At 42.8% G+C, this 17,406-nt stretch overlaps 1 protein-coding gene across 4 annotated transcripts in view; it reads right to left on the bottom strand.

Annotated features, from left to right (window-relative positions):
* The window catches only part of ADGB (androglobin), a 281,668-nt gene that overhangs the window by 199,782 nt on the left and 64,480 nt on the right, over positions 1-17,406 (bottom strand). For all 4 annotated transcript variants that reach the window (XM_044290689.1, XM_044290690.1, XM_044290691.1 and 1 more), the window contains exon 9: positions 16,198-16,320. In XM_044290689.1, coding sequence (XP_044146624.1) covers positions 16,198-16,320 — 123 coding nt within the window. The remainder of the gene's footprint in view (positions 1-16,197; positions 16,321-17,406) is intronic.

Raw genomic sequence — 17,406 nt, 5'->3', positions numbered from 1 at the left:
TCTGAGTCATATCTTCTGGCATTGTAGTAAACTCAGACAGTTCTGGTAATCGGTCCACAGGACCACTGCAACAATCTTTTGATTTTCCATACCAAATACCCCTGGTTTCTTTTTGCTATTCCTCTCGAATTTGCCTACTTGTCTGCTCATTGAGTCAATCTTGCATCATCTGGTTAGTGCTGCTCGGGCCAGCATACCAGCAAGATGGAGGTCTCACTCCACACCTTCTGTAGATCTTTGGGTTCACAAGATGGAAGACATCTGGAGAATGGAGGAACTGACAGCTCTCTTGAGAAACACCCACAAGGCCTTCATTACTTCTTGGACCCAGTGGTTTGTGTTCCAGGAGACACCCCAGAATATCGGGCCTTACAGGCCTAATGGAGACCCCCCCTTTTTTTCCACTTTCTTCAACCGATATAACGTTTTTTTTACATCTCTCTCCCCCACCTTCCCTACAGTTCCAGTCTGCCCCCCCTCTAGTGTCCAGTTGCTGTCTGAATCCCCCTTGCCCATAGTATATTTACCTTTTAGCATGTATGTGGTTATGTGAAGATCTCTCATGCTCTGTTAGATAAGAAATACCATCTTGTTTTCATTTGCTTATCTGATACTTATACTGATATATGTAGACTGGTCATGCTTGGTTAAACAAGATATAATGTACTGTATAGTTTATGTTATTCAGGTGGCCTCGCAACATTAATATTTGTCACCCACCATCTTTATCATCTTTATTGAGAGGTCAGACTATTGTATTTGCTTTTTCTAATTATCTTAAATATTTAATATTTAATTTAATTGCAGCTGCATACGTCACAGTACTCCCGGAAGACGTATGCGCAGTAGGGAAATCCGTGGATGGCAAGCTAATTCCTTTACCATACCTGCTTTGTACACTGAAAGGCATGACACGGGCATGAGTAAGTGCCAGGCAGGATGACGTGGACACTGCCTGGCCCTGTCAATCAACATGAGCAGGGAGTGGTGAAAGGAGGGAGAACGGAGCCTCTAGGAGTAGGGAAAACACCCTCATTGCGCCTAGAGGCTCATTTGCATAAAATACAATTTCAATTTACTCAAAAGCAGAGTCACACAGAAAGAAGAGATTAACACTTTACTTCAGCTGACATTAACACGTCAGCTAGTTTATTAACGCTGTTTCTAATGACAGAAGCCCTTTAATTAGCTAATCATGTAATGAGATAATGAAGCTCTATGTTAAATTAGTGTGTCACTCCTATTGGCTCAATTTTAATCACAACCAGTATTTAAATGACATATGTTGTATTTGTTGGTGTGCTATGAGGAAGGGCTAGATCATCCTGAAACACCTTAGTAATTCCTGCATTTCATATAAATTAAATAAAGATCCTGTTCTTACTGAAGTGCTAGAATACTTTGAGAAATTGCAAACTGACTCCCAACTCTTTCTGTATCACTCACAGTCCTGGAGTATGGAAGAGAAGCTATGAATATGTCAGAGCCGGTGTTCGTAGTCGCTGTGTATTACAGAACAGAAAGGAAGCACCGACCTTTAATTAAAGATATTGCAAACATTCAGTACTTGTCTTAGTAATTACCCCAACAGAGCAAAAGTTACTTGTAACAAGCATGGAAATGTTAATAAAAGAAAGAAAATATTAGATGGTAAGTCTATTTGTGAACTTTTAAAAGTACTATTTAAAGGGAACCTGTCACCTGGATATAGAGCCGCCCCGCATCCTCCGAATCTCCTCCTCGCTCCCCGACGTCACAAAGCTAGAGTGCCGTAATCTCACGATGCACGAGCTAGCGCATGCGCAGTTTGTTCCCTGAGGCTGATGCCAGCACAGGGAAGGAACACTATGCCGACACTGCACATCAGCTAGCTCATGCATCGCCAGATTACGGCGCTCTAGATTTGTGACGTCGGGGAGCAAGGAGGATATTCAGAGTATGCGGGGCGGTGCTGGGCTCCTTCACCGTGGGCGTGGCTGGGCTCCGGAAACATTAGTAGCCTCATTTACATATCTATAAAATAGTTTTCTTACACAATAAAAGCACACAGAGCTATGGGGATATTGCGGATGTGCTGGCAGCGATCTAGCAGCCCATGTCCTCAGCTCTATTCCCAAAATCCAGGTGACAGGTTCCCTTTAATTGGAGCACACAACAAGAATGTTCTCAGGTGTTTTTTCCATGTAAAATTTAATTACACACATATTCAATAAGTCGTAGGTGCTACTTGCAAGATGTTCCATCCCTTCTGTTGCCAAAAGCAAAAAATCTGCTGTTTTTGCGAATATTAACATTTAGTAATAACATTTTAAATATAATAATACATCTGAATTGTAGAACTCCCCAAAAAGGCACGATTAAATCACAGTGTATAGTGTATAAATAATGTAAATCTCAAGCATAAAGCAGCATCGCATCATAACTAATCTTTATGACTGCCCGGTACCACAGAACTGTTGGGACAAGATACATGGCCCTGCTAACATGTACCTATCATGTTATCAAGTATGCCATCTGTCTCCTCCTTCCAGATATACACAGTGTTCTGCCACTGGCATTGTGTCAATCTGTGTTTTGCCAATTGCTTAAGAAGCATCTGACAATACTGTTACTGCTGTTTTGAAAATCTTGTTGTGTTACAGATGGCAACATTTCCAAAATGTTGCTTAGTAAAATATAAGCCATGCCTGTACAGGCAAGACATGCAGACATAATATGGAATATACTGTGACATTTGCTCGCCCTTTGCTGGGGTCCAAGGATACATGTCTGTTTCATCAACAGCAACTTCTAGGTGTGAACTGACACGTGGTCAGGTTTTATTTGAAAGGTTGTACGCATAAAATAAAGAAACAAACAGCAAAAAGAAATTGTGCCCTCTCCAGTACAAGCAACAGCTAGAGAGCCTTTCTCTGCCACATCCAGCAACCTTTTACTCACACTTGCCTCACATAGACAAGCTATCTGTGTCCTTAGGGAGAGAGATCCTATAACTGCCCTCCTAGCTCGTTTGCAGGAAATTTGTCAGCAACTTTGACAATACTAAACTGTTGATGGCACTAAGTAGGGGCTGGGGAGAGCAATATTAACACACCTTTTGTGAAGCTTTTACTATCAGGAGTAGTGAAAATATGAACTTTTATTCTGCCAGATTCTGCCTCTTGGGTACAATGGAGGCGGAGCTTCACTCTGAAGTGCTCTTTGCACTGAACTACCTCACAGCCCCTCCCATATGCTCTGAGTGACAGCTGTAGTGGTTTTCTGGATGGATGCTACAGCTGTCGAGCCTCTCAATACAGAAAGCAGTGAGCACTTGACAGTAACATTCCTTCTCTGTAGGGCCTAATGAGCAGAATCTGGAAGAATAAAAGTTCATATCCTCACTACTCTAGATGATAAGAGCTCCACAAAAAATATATTTGCACTACTCTCACCAGCTGCTACCTGATGCGGTCAGCAGTAGTGTTGGGCGTGAATATTCGAATAGTGAATATTAATCGCGAATATCGGCACTTCAAGAATTCGCAAATATTTAGAATATAGTGATATATATTCGTAATTTCGAATATTCTAGATTTTATTTTAATCAGTAACCTCCCTTCTTGCTTGTGGGCCAATGAGAAGGCTGCAATGTCATTGTCTGAGCTTAGCAACATCGCTAGCAACCAATAGGAAAGTTGCCTACCCCTTCCTATATAAGAACCTCCCCAGCAGCCCTTGTATGCAGTATTTTGCAGTTCTGAGAGAGACAGCAGTGTCATTGCTGTGCTCTGTGCTTTTCTGTGTCACTACATTAGATAGTTAGTTACGAGGTGTGGGCATGATAAGGGCTGCCTAATACATATGATCTGGCAGTGTCCAGTCATATATAGCTTCTGGGAATGGGATCCATGCCTATATCAATGACAAACTGGGCTTTCCCAATGTTTGTACTCAGCTGACGAGTCTGCTGGGGATAGCTAATGAGGTTGTTCCCACCAGATTCGGCAGGAAACTATATAGGATTCTCTTGTTTTATGCAAGGAAAACCATCCTCCTTAATTGGAAACCCCCTAAGAGTCCTACGGTGCAGCAATGGATACAAATAATCAATGCTGACCTTGAGATGTACAAGTTTATTTATGAACGTCGAGGAACCCCAGACCGTTTTATGAAAATCTGGGATCCCTGGATTAATACCCAAACACTGATGCCTTAGGCGGTTGCGTTATCTGGGCTCTGGCTGATGAAGGAGAGGGTGAATGAGTGTGTGTATGCAGTACTCTATATTATTCCAAGGTATATTCTGATGGGTGCTATTCACAATATCTTGCTATTATCCGCTGTTGACCTGTGCAATGGGCTATCAGAACACTGTGGTGATTAATCCCATGCTGATCTATGTACTGCTTCTGTGTGTTTTGCCTTTCAAGGGTGTGTTCGTAATGCCTTTGCTTAAAATTTAATAAAAAAAAGTGACTATAAAAAAATAATAATAATAATAATATATAATACAGATAGTTAGTGGGAGATAGTCAGTGTAGGTTAGATAGAGATATAGTGTAGCTGATTCTGCTGACCATACATACATGCTGCAGACATAGCGCTGTGATGTCACAAGTTCACAACAATACTTAGTGCACCAATCAGTAATATGTAGTCAGACCTGCTAAAATGTGAAGTTGCGCGTATTGCGCCCAAATATTTGCATCATTAGTGCCGATTTCGCAATCGCAAATATACTGGAGCACTCTATCTGCATATAAAGCTATTGTAATGTTCTGCCGTGCCAACCATTTTCTCCAGTCTCAGGAAATTCTAGCAGCTTGAAAAATTTTACTATAGTGACCCACGCCTGTATTTCGCACGCATTACGCGAATATTACATTACCGATTTTTAGCCATCAAGAAAATAATCTTGAATTTGCGAATTTATGACGAATATTCTACCAAATATTCGTGAAATATCGCGAATTCGAATATTCCGGCGGGTGAACAGCCTGTCAGATCCGTCCTGCCTGCCGCTCTGTCCCCATTGACTATAATGGGGCGGGGGCGGAGTTCCGGCGGCAGCACGGCGAGAGGCAGCCGGACTAAAAGTACTGCATGTCGTGAAAAGTAAAGTATTACTATGCAATGAATAGGACATTTCAAATGAAGCATTATTGTAATATACATGTGTAGCACTGCAGACCTGGGGGTACTACAAATTGTTTATTGTTATGCACTGAATTTCAGTTTGTTTCCTGATTATCACAACCAGCAAGGAAGATATGACAAAGGTTGGCAGGAACAGGGTTGGTGGGAGTGGGTTGGTCCTGCTACCTGCCAGAAAGGGAGTTCCTGTGTAGCTACAGTGTGGAGAGGATGCAGACTACAGTGCTCCTACTCCTGACAGATTCCTCTAGAGAACCGTTACTAACTGCCTAAGGCCCCTTTCACACGGGCGAGTATTCTGCGCGGATGCGATGCGTGAGGTGAATGCATTTCCCCCGCACTGAATACCGACCCATTCCGTTCTATGGGGCTGTGCACACTAGCGGTGATTTTCATGCATCACTTGTGCGTTGCGTGAAAATCGCAGCATGCTTCTCTTTGTGCGTTTTTCACGCAACGCAGGCCCCATAGAAGTGAATGGGGTTGCGTGAAAATCGCAAGCATCTGCAAGCAAGTGCGGATGCGGTGCGATTTTCACGCACGGTTGCTAGGAGACGATTGGGATGGAGACCCGATTATTATTATTTTCCCTTATAACATGGTTATAAGGGAAAATAATAGCATTCTTAATACAGAATGCATAGTAAAATAGCGCTGGAGGGGTTAAAAAATAAAATAATAATTTAACGCCCGGCATCTCGTCTGTCTCCTTTGCTGAACAGGACCTGTGGTGACGTCACTCCGGTCATCACATGTTCCATCACATGATCTTTTACCATGGTGATGGATCATGTGATGACCGGAGTGACGTCACCACAGGTCCTGTTCCTGGAATGAATGCTCACCACAGGTCCTGTTCAGCAAAGGAGACAGAAGAGATGGCGGGCTACGCGATCAAGTGGACTAAGATGAGTTAAATTATTTTTATTAATTTTTTTACCCCTCCAGCCCTATTTGACTATGCATTCTATATTTAGAATGCTATTATTTTCCCTTATAACCATGTTATAAGGGAAAAAAATACAATCTACAGAACACTGATCCCAAGCCTGAACTTCTGTGAAGTTCGGGTTTGGGTACCAAACATGTGCGATTTTTCTCACGCGAGTGCAAAACGCATTACAATGTTTTGAACTTGCGCGGAAAAATCGCAGGTGTTCCCGCAACGCACCCACACATTTTCCCGCAACGCCCGTCTGAAAGAGGCCTAAAGCCTTGAGAAGATAAAGACAGCAGAGTGAACTGCAATATTCTGCTTCTATAGACACAGATGAGAAGAGAGGGAATACAGCTAAGCCACCCTTCACCAAACTACCACTAGGCCAGTATCACCTAAGTGCTGAAGTGCCACCAACAAACCCGCCTCAATACCCTTGCTGGTGCAGGAGAAGAATTGCACTAAAGCCTGCTGTTACTGTTTGTATTTTTAAGTTATACGTTGCACTTAGTAAAAGGACTTTGTTAAACTCTGGCTTCATTCTTCAGTGCTACAACTTTCACTGCAATGGACCACAGGAAGTGACGGCCTGAGGTAGGACACGTGACAAAACTACACTACATCAGGGGCACTACCACTCCCATCCTCTACACCGGCTTCCCCAGGTACTGCACATGCAATACAAATATTGTTCCATTTATTACGTACATTACATTTTCCTCTCTGGTAGTGTACCCTACTGTTTCACCTTCTCCTCATTCAGTGGTAGCCTAACATGCTCAGTAGCTTCCCTGCTCCCTTCCCCCGCAGATGAAGCGGTCCAGACATCTTTCAATCATCGACATATATAACTATCTCTATCTAAATAGTGGAGAAGGAAATTGTGAGGGCATAACATAACATATGTATCTCTGGGGCTCTATGTGAGGGACTATTTTTTCTATTCAGAGGAGGAAGGGGTTAACAAGAACTAACTGCAATGCATCATAGGAGATGCAAAAAAAAAATATATATATATATATATATATATATACTGTATATAAAAAGAAAAAAAAAGAGTTTAAAATTTGTTGAATGGTTCCTTTAAATACCCAACCTCTGTGTTACTTAATTCCCTCTCAGGTGAAATTATCTCACCTGCTACTTCAGTCTTGAAGAAATATACCTCTCCTCCACAACCAATACTGGATTGTTGTCACAATATACAGTATACAGTACTTTGGACCTGGAAATAAAATTAAAATCCCTAAAGACGATGGACACCTTTGGAGACCTATTATTTTTGGCTGAAAAACATTTTTTCAAAAGGGTTTTATTAAACATTTTGCAGCTTGTGGCTTTTTGCAGCTTCTATGTATAAGGCTGCGTTCACACGGGCGAGATTTCCGCGCGGGTGCAATGCAGTAGGTGAACGCATTGCACCTGCACTGAATCCTGACCCATTCATTTCAATGGGGCTGTGCACATGAGCATTGTTTTTCATGCATCAGTTCTGCAATGCTTTAAAATCGCAGCATGCTCTATATTCTGCGTTTTTAACGCAGCCCTGGCTCCATAGAAGTGAATGGGGCTGCGTTAATAACGCATTGCATCTGCAAGCAAGTGCGGATGCAATGCGTTTTTCACTGATGGTTGCTAGGAGATGTTGTTTGTAAACCTTCAGTTTTTTATCACGCGCGTGAAAAACGCATCAAAACGCATTGCACCCGCGCGGAAAAAACTGAACAACTAAACGCAATTGCAGCCAAAACTGACTGAACTTGCTTGCAAAATGGTGCGAGTTTAACTGAACGCACCCTGAACGCATCAGGACCAAATCTGTCACGCCCGTGTGAACTCAGCCTAAGGCCTCTTTCACACGGGCGTCATGTTTTTTGCCCGGATAAGAGGCGGGTGCGTTGCGGGAAAATGCGCGATTTTTCTGCGCGAGTGCAAAACATTGTCATGCGTTTTGCACTTGCGTGAGAAAAATCGCGCATGTTTGGTACCCAGACCCGAACTTCTTCACAGAAGGTCGGGCTTGGGATTGATGTTCTGAAGATTGTATTATTTTCCCTTATAACATGGTTATAAGGGAAAATAATAGCATTCTGACTACAGAATGCTTTGTATAATAGTGCTGGAAGGGTTAAAAATAATAAAAAAGTTAACTCACCTTCTCCTCTTGTTCGCGCAGATGCCACTCTGTTCTTTAGCTGTGGACTGAATGACCTGAGGTGACGTCAGATCACATGCTCCAATCACATGGTCCATCACCATGGTGATGGAGCATGTGATCTGACGTCATCAAAGGTCCTTTAGCCCACAGATAAAGAACAGACCGGCATCTGCGCTAACAAGAGGAGAAGGTGAGTTAACTTTTTTATTATTTTTAACCCCTCCAGCACTATTATACTAAGCATTCTGTATTCAGAATGCTATTATTTTCCCTTATAACCATGTTATAAGGGAAAATAATACAGTGAATAGACTGTCACCTAGAACCCATGCGTGAAAATCGCACCGCATCCGCACTTGCTTGCGGATGCATGCGATTTTCACGCAACCCCATTCATTTCTATAGGGCCTGCGTTACGTGAAAAACGCACAAAGAGGAGCATGCTGCGATTTTCACGCAACGCACAAGTGATGCGTGAAAATCACCGCTCGTGTGCACAGTCTCATAGAAATGAATGGGTCAGGATTCAGTGCGGGTGCAATGCGTTCACCGCACGCATCGCACCCGCACGGAAAACTCGCCCGTGTGAAAGGGGCCTAACAGTACATAGTACATAATATTGTACATGGCAGAATAGTAATCATGGCTAGTGTTGAGAGCGAATATTTGAATAACGAATTTTAATCGCAAATATTTAGAATATAATGCTATATATTCGTAATGACGAATATTCGTCATTTTTTACAATCTCAACACATGATTCCTCCCTGCTTCTTGCGTGTGGGCCAATGACGTCATTGGCCCACACGCAAGAAGCAGGGAGGAATCATGTGTTCACTTTAGATGGAAAAAAAAGACAAATATTTTAAAAACAAATATATAGCCTTATATTCTATAGCGCTATACATTCCTTTTTGACCCACGCCTGTATTGAGCGCGAAATAGTCGCATATTATGTGATCATTACCTTGCCGATTTTCACGTAAAAAAATAATAATGTAGACTATAACGAATATACGACAAATATTCTACAAAGTATTTGCGAAATATCACAAATTTGAATATGACCCCTGCCGCTCATCACTAATCATGGCATGTCCACTTTGCCCTTTCTGATTTAATACACTATATAAAATGTATTTGTACTATACTAACCCTCTGGATAGTGGTTACGAAGAAAATGTGAGTTCAAAAGTTTTCTTGCAGTAATAAGTATGTTCCACTACTGTATTAAGTCCAAAAAACATATTTATTTTTTTTGTAAAAGAAAGTACTGGAATTACCCTTGCGAAAACATTTTTCTTCCCTTGAAAACATGTCGAGAAACAAGTCAGTTTTATTGATGTCCTTGAATAAAATGAGCCTCTCTCTGAAGATCAAGCTATGACAATTTATCACACTTTTATACCAAGTAAACAAGCCGGCTCCACAGACCCCGCCGCCGCCGCCTCATTACCACTGTCCTTTTCTTCCACAAACAGCTCGAAATAAAGCACAGCTGTGGGTCGAGTTTTAGCAAAATGGAAATGTGTCCTTTTGGTTGGATAATAGCACATTGGCGATAGATTTGCCTGCTGCAAATGCAATACCATGTCCCAAAATGCTATTAGAGCAACAGTGCGTTCATCTAAAGTACACAACTATACAAAATCACTGTTCCAGATGTGATGTCTGCCTCATATCACGAGCAGCAGATGTATTTACCAGTACAATCCCTGCAATTAGTAAAAGCCATTTCAGTAAATGTGCTACATACTTGTCATATGGTTCAAAAAGTCAATAGGGAATTGATAGGAACACCTGCTACCAAAAGCCACATATGGAACTCAGTACCAGTGGATGGCGCCTATCCTTGGTTAAAGCTCTCCTATAGGGAAGAGCGAATCGATGAAACTTCCGAAGTCGATTTGCATAAAACTTTGTTCTAAGGCTACTTTCACACTAGCGTTCAGGGCTCCGCTTGTGAGTTCTGTTCAAAGGCTCTTACAAGCGGCCCCGAATGCATCCGTACTGCCCTAATGCATTCTCAGTGGATGCGGATCCGCTCAGAATGCATCAGTCTGGCAGCGTTTGGCCTCCGCTCCGCTCAGCAGGCGAACACCTGAACGCTGCTTGCATCGTTCGGGTGTCCGCCTGCCCGTGCGGAGGCAAACGGATCCGTCCAGACTTACAATGTAAGTCAATGGGGACAGATCCGTTTGAATATGACACACTATGGCCTCGTTCAGACGTCAGTGTTTGGTCAGTGATTTCCATCAGTGATTTGTGAGCCAAAACCAGGTGCAACTCTAAACACCGAACAGGAGCAGATCTTTCCCTTCTACCTCATGTCTGTGGAGGCTCCACTTCTGGTTTTGGCTCACAAATCACTGATGGAAATCACTGACCAAACACTGAAGTGTGAACGAGGCCTATGGCTCAATTTTCAAACAGCCCGTCCCCCATTGAGGCTACTTTGACACTTAGAATTTTTTTTACAATATAATGCAGACGGATCCGTTCTGAACGGATCCACCGTCTGCATTATATGAGCAGATCCGTCTCAGACGGATCCGCTCTGAACGCAAGTGTGAAAGTAGCCTAATACTGTACGGAGCAGGAGCTCCCTCGTTCTTGTTTACTAGCATTCTGGTGTGCTGTATGGGTACTATTTTGGGGTACATATGATTTTTAATATTACATTTTTTGTGAGGCAAGGTAACCAAAAAATGGCTGTTTTGGCGCTGTTTTTATTTTTTACAACGTTCACCTGACAGGATAGATAATGCACTATTTTTATAGAGCAGGTTGTTATGGAAGCGGTGATATCAAATATGTCTACTTTACATAATAAAGCATTTTTGAAAAAAAAAAAAAAGATTTGTGTCTACATTTTCTGAACACCATATTTTTTTTATTTTTCTGCCGATCATCTTTTGCAGGGGCTCATTTTTTGCAGGAAGAGTTGACGTTTTTATTGGTATCATTTTTGGGTACATATGATTTTTTGATAATTTATTATTACACTTTATGAGGCAAGGTGACCCAAAAAATTGGTTGTTTTGGCAGTTTTTATTTATTTATTTTTACAGCATTCACCTAAAGGGTTAGGTCACATGATATTTATATAGAGCTAGACATTACAGACATGGCAATACCTAATATGTATACTTTTTATTATTTATTTTTACACAATAATAGCATTTTTAAAACAAAAAAAGTGATGTTTTAGTGTCTCCATATTCTGAGAGCCATAGCTTTTTTATTTTTTGGGTGATTGTCTTAGGTAGGGGCTCATTTTTTGTGAGATGAGATGACGGTTAGATTGTTACTATTTTGGGGGGGGGCATACGCCTTTTTTATCACTTGGTGTTGCACTTTTAGTGATGTAAGGTGACCAAAAAAAGTTTTTTTAAGCACAGTTTTTTTAGTTTTTTTTTAGGATGTTCACCTGAGGGGTTAGGTCATGTAATATTTTTATAGAGTCGGTTGATACGGATACGGCGATACCTAATATGTCTACTGTTTATAGTCGGTCTATACAGTTTCTTTTACACATTTTTTTTTTTATGTACTTTATTTTGGGAAAAAGATGCATTTTTTTTTTTTACTTGACACTTTAAAAATTTTTGTAAAACTTTTTTTTTTTAACTTTTTTTAAACTTTCTTTTTTTTGTCCCACTCTGAGACTTCAACTTTTGGGGGTCTGATCCCCTTTATAATGCATCAAAATAGGGCTGGATCTCACAGGCTAAGGCCTCCTGCACACGACCGTTGTGTGCACCCGTGGCCGTTGTCCCGTTTAACGTGTTTTTCTGCGGTCCCATTGACTTTCAATGGGTCCGTGGAAAAATCGGAAACTGCACCGTTTGGCAGCCGCGTCCGTGATCCGTGTTTCCTGGCCGTGAAAAAAATATGACCTGTCCTATTTTTTTCACGGCCAACGGTTCACGGACCCATTCAAGTCAATGGGTCCGTGAAAATCACGGATGCACACAAGATTGTCATCCGCGTCCGTGATCCGTGTCCGTGATCCGTGTCCGTTTTTTCCTATCATTTCAATGGCAAACTTGACTTAGATTTTTTTTTCATTTTTTATGTCCGTGGATCCTCTAAAAATCACGGAAGAAAAAACGGACACGGATCACGGTACAACGGAACCACGTTTTGCGGGACGTTAAAAAATACTGTCGTGTGCAGGAGGCCTTAGAGGGAAGGCAGCCACGATGCCTAAGTAAGGCATCGGGCTGCCTTCCCTGCCATCGGGTCCCCGTCACAGCAGCACAGGGACCCAATGGCTGCTCCCTCCCCATACACCACACATGCCGCAGTCAGCGCAGACCGCGGCACATCAAAGGTTAATGCTCCGGCATCTGTGTTTTCACCGATGCCTGCGCATACAGAAGGGGTCTGGCTATCAGCCATTGCCAGACCTCTGCCGCTGATCGGGCGGGCGCAGCTCCTGCACGGTTTTGCTCCCATATTGCAGGAGCTGAACTCAAATATCTGAAACATTTTCTACATACACAAAAGACCTATTACTCTCAAATATTGTTCACAAATCTGTCTAAATCTCTGTTAGTGAGCACTTCTCCATTGCCGAGATAATCCATCCCACCTCACAGGTGTGGCATATCAAGGTGCTGATTAGACAGCATGAATATTGCACAGGTGTGCCTTAGACTGCCCACAATAAAAGTCCACTCTGAACACAGTTTTGCCTTACTGCGGGGGGGGCGGGTTGGGCACCATTTGCCTCACGCAGTGCAACACATCTCCGTTGCATAGAGTTGATCAGGTTGTTGATTGTAGCCTGTGGAATGTTGGTCCACTCCTCTTCAATATCTGTGCAAAGTTGCAGAATATTGTCAGGAACTGGAACATGCTGTCGTATACGCCGATCCAGAGCATCCCAAACATGCTCAATGGGTGACATGTCCGGTGAGTATGCTGGCCATGCAAGAACTGAGATGTTTTCAGCTTCCAGGAATTGTGTACAGATCCTTGCAATATGGGGCCGTGCATTATCATGCTGCAACATGAGGTGATGGTCGTGGATGAATGGCACAACAATGGGCCTCAGGATCTCATCACTGTATCTCTGTGCATTCAAAATGCCATTAATAAAATGCACCTGTGTTCGTTGTCCATAACATACTCCTGCCCATACCATAACCCTACCGCCAACATGCGCCACTCGATCCACAAAGTTGATATTAGCAAACCGCTCACCCACACGCGCTGTCTGCCATCTGTCCTGAACAGTGAAAACCGGGACTCATCCATGAACAGAACTCCTCTCCAACGTGCCAGACGCTATTGAATGTGAGCATTTGCCCACTCAAGTCGGTTACGACAACGAACTGCAGTCAGGTCCAGACCCCGATGAGGACGACGAGCATGCAGATGAGCTTCCCTGAGACAGTTTCTGACAGTTTGTGCAGAAATTCTTTGGTTATGCAAACCGATTGTTGCTGTAGCTGTCCGGGTGGCTGGTCTCAGACGATCATGGAGGTGAACATGCTGGATGTGGAGGTCCTGGGCTGGTATGGTTACATGTGGTTTGCAGTTGTGAGGCCAGTTGGATGTACTGACAGATTCTCTGAAACGCCTTTGGAGACGGCTTATGGTAGAGAAATGAACATTCATTGCACGGGCAACAGCTCTGGAAGACATTCCTGCAGTCAGCATGCCAATTGCACGCTCCCTCAAACGTTGCGACATCTGTGGCATTGTGCTGTGTGATCAAACTGCACATTTCAGAGTGGCTTTTATTGTGGGCAGTCTAAGGCATACCTGTGCAAGATTCATGCTGTCTAATCAGCATCTTGATATGTCACACCTGTGAGGTGGGATGGATTATCTCGGCAAAGGAGAAGTGCTCACTAACACAGATTTAGACAGATTTGCGAACAAAATTTGAGAGTAATGGATCTTTTGTGTATGTAGAAAATGTTTCAGATCTTTTAGTTCAGCTCATGCAAAATGGGTGCAAAATCGAAAGTGTTGAGTTTATATTTTTGTTCAGTGTATATATATTTATATATATATAGTTTATGGGCAGCATAACGGATCCATCTGGTTTCCGTTATGTGGGACGGAAAACAAAGTCCTGTCCTGCATAACGAAAACCAGATGGATCCGTTATGCTGCCCATAAACTTCTATTATGACGGAATGCCTCTTAAAGGCTTCTGTTTTGCATTTCGACATAGAATTCCGTTATATTCCATACTAACGGAATCCATAACAGAATTCCTTCACCTCCCGAACGCCAAACCTGAAAAAGTCACATTCATCGGCCACATTGAAGTGAATAGGGCTGAACTGCCATAACAAGCACACCCGATATCAAATGTACAGCGGTGTGCTTGGTAGCAGAGAGTAGGCCCAGAAGTTTTCAACATGTTTACTGCACACTGGAGCCCATACAAGTATATCATTATTTTATTTTTTTACATTTTGTGGTTTACTACTTAAATAAATAATGATAAACAAATGTGCCTCTAGGAACAAGTGGGGTATTGCCATTGTACCTAGAGACTCTGCTCTCTCTGCAGCAACCTTTCCACTTTGATTGACAGAGCCAGGCTGTTGATGATGTTTTCACTGCCTGGCCCTGTCAATGAAAGTGCAGAGAGAGCAGAGCCTCTAGTGTAACGTCAAAGCCCCTGTTGGTACTAGAGGCTGATTTGCTTATATTAAAACATAATTTTTCTCAGCAATGCAATAAACATGGGACCAACATTGATGACTTCAGTTGCCACGTGCAGATGTAAGGCCTCTTTCACACGAGCGTGTCCGGATAAGGTCCGGATGCGTTGCGGAAAACCCGCGCGAGCAGGTACCCAATTGCAGTTAGTTTTGACTGTGATGGTGTTCCGTTGTTCAGTTTTTATCGCGCAGGTGCAATGTGTTTTGCACGCGCGTGATAAAAAACTCACTGTGGTACCCAGACCTGAACTTCTTCACAGAAGTTAAGGTTTGGGTTCAAGGTGTAGATTGTATTATTTTCCCTTATAACATGGTTATAAGGGGAAATAATAGCATTCTGAATACAGAATGCTAAGGAAAATAGGGCTGGAGGGGTTAAAAAAAAAATATCTATTTTTTTTAAACTCACCTTAATCCACTTGTTCGCGCAGCCGGCATCTCTTCTGTCTTCATCTGTGAGGAAAAGGACCTTTGATGACATCACTACGCTCATCACATGGTCCATCACATGATCCATTACCATGGTAAAAGATCATGTGATGGACCATGTGATGAGCGTAGTGACGTCACCAAAAGTCCTTTTCCTCACAGATGAAGACAGAAGAGATGCTGGCTGCGCGAACAAGTGGATTAAGCCGAGTTAAAAATGTTTTTATTTTTTTTTAACCCCTCCAGCCCTATTTTACTTAGCATTCTGTATTCAGAATGATATTATTTTCCATTATAACCATGTTATAATGGAAAATAATAAAGATCAGGTCCCCATCCCGATCGTCTCCTAGCAACCGTGCGTGAAAATCGCACCCCATCCGCACTTGCTTGCGGATGCTTGCTATTTTCACACAGCCCCATTCACTTCTATGGGGCCTGCGTTGCGTGAAAAACGCACAAAATAGAGCTTGCTGCGATTTTCGCGCAACGCACAAGTGATGCGTGAAAATCACCGCTCATGTGCACAGCCCCATAGAAATGAAGGGGCCCGGATTCAGTGCGGGTGCAATGCATTCACCTCACTCATGTGAAAGGGGCCTAATAGGTCAGCCAGTTTTATAGGTACAAATCTGCTGACAGATGCCCTTTAAGACTGCATCCTGTAGTGGCTAATGACCTTACTTAGAAAGTGGGTAGAACTAGGAGGACAAGCACCAGAAGTTGCTAGCGTTAGAAACAAACTCATGCAAGCATATTAGAAGAATGAAATAATCCAATCAGATACCTTATAAACAATGCCTTTCTGATCCAGAGGAGGTTGAAGCAATATGCCTCTTACTTACACTCTTGGAGGGATTGTTGAAAAGGGTTTGACAACTCTGAAGAAGGTCGTGCAGAATGAGTGGCTGACCGGTTTTTCTCTTTTTCTCCTTTCTTTTTGCCAGCATCCTTTGAGTCTGTTTTCTCTAGGGTTGAAAAAAGGATAAAGTTGGATGCTATCTAAGCTGACATTATGACAAGGATTAGACAAATTTAAGAAGCGAAAAGTAAGTGTTCAATTTGTGCACAAAAAGTTCATGTTATACAGGCATGTCAGAGGATATTTGTTATTTAAAGGTAACCTGTCACATTGAACTTGGTGTTTGGGCTGCGGGCAGCATGATAGAGAGCAGGAGGAGCTGAGCAGATTGATATGTACCGTAGATTTTTGGGAAAAGATTCAGTATAACTTGGAATTCATTCTTTTGGATTCCTTCTCGGATTTGAAGTCAAGGAGTTGGTCCTATCAGTGATTGACAACCTTCCCTATATGACTGTGCATACAGCAATAGTTGTCAATCACTGATATGACCTCTGCCTTGACTTCAAGTAGGGAAATAAAATAAGAAATAGGAAAATTTGTAAGGCCTAGAGGAGATGTTAAAGGGGTATTCCCACTTTGCCTTTTCATACTTACCTGCTGCCAGCGCGCCGTTCACTTCCTGGATTCTGGCTGGGGGCGGGCTTCATCTTGATTGAAGTCTTCTCCCGGCCGGGCAGCGTGCTGGTGACTTTTTCCTTGCCAGTATAGTACAGAGCCGGTGTGCGCGTTCTGTACTATTCTGGCCGGGAAGAAGTCACCATCGCGCATGCATGGCAGCGTGCACGTTCAGGACAGTGAGCGGCCCGGCCGGGAGAAATGAAGGCGTCTTCCGCGCAAGCGCAGCCACGGGGATTCTGGAGAAGAGCGGTGGCCGTAACCAGGGGAGACCGAATCACAACAATGAGGTAAGTGGGGATGAATTTTATCCTAAATGGTGGGAATTCGTTAATCAAGTATATTTACAAAAATGATCACTGTCAACTCATTAACAGATTTAATAGTGATCATTATGATGGGAATACCCCTTTAATTAAAGAGAGAAGGGCTGCTAAAGCAGTCTCATAGTCTGATAAGAATAGAAAGGCTTAAGGCCTCATGTTTTTTGCAGTCCGCAAACCCCTGATCAGCAAAAAAACGGAAGCCGACCGTGTGTCTTCTGCAATTTGCGGAACGGAACGGGCGGCCCATT

Source organism: Bufo gargarizans, chromosome 4 (assembly GCF_014858855.1).
Source record: "Bufo gargarizans isolate SCDJY-AF-19 chromosome 4, ASM1485885v1, whole genome shotgun sequence".
NCBI classification, from domain to species: Eukaryota; Metazoa; Chordata; class Amphibia; order Anura; family Bufonidae; genus Bufo; species Bufo gargarizans.
Note: the sequence above shows the minus strand (reverse complement) of the source record. Positions and strands in the feature narration are given on the sequence as shown.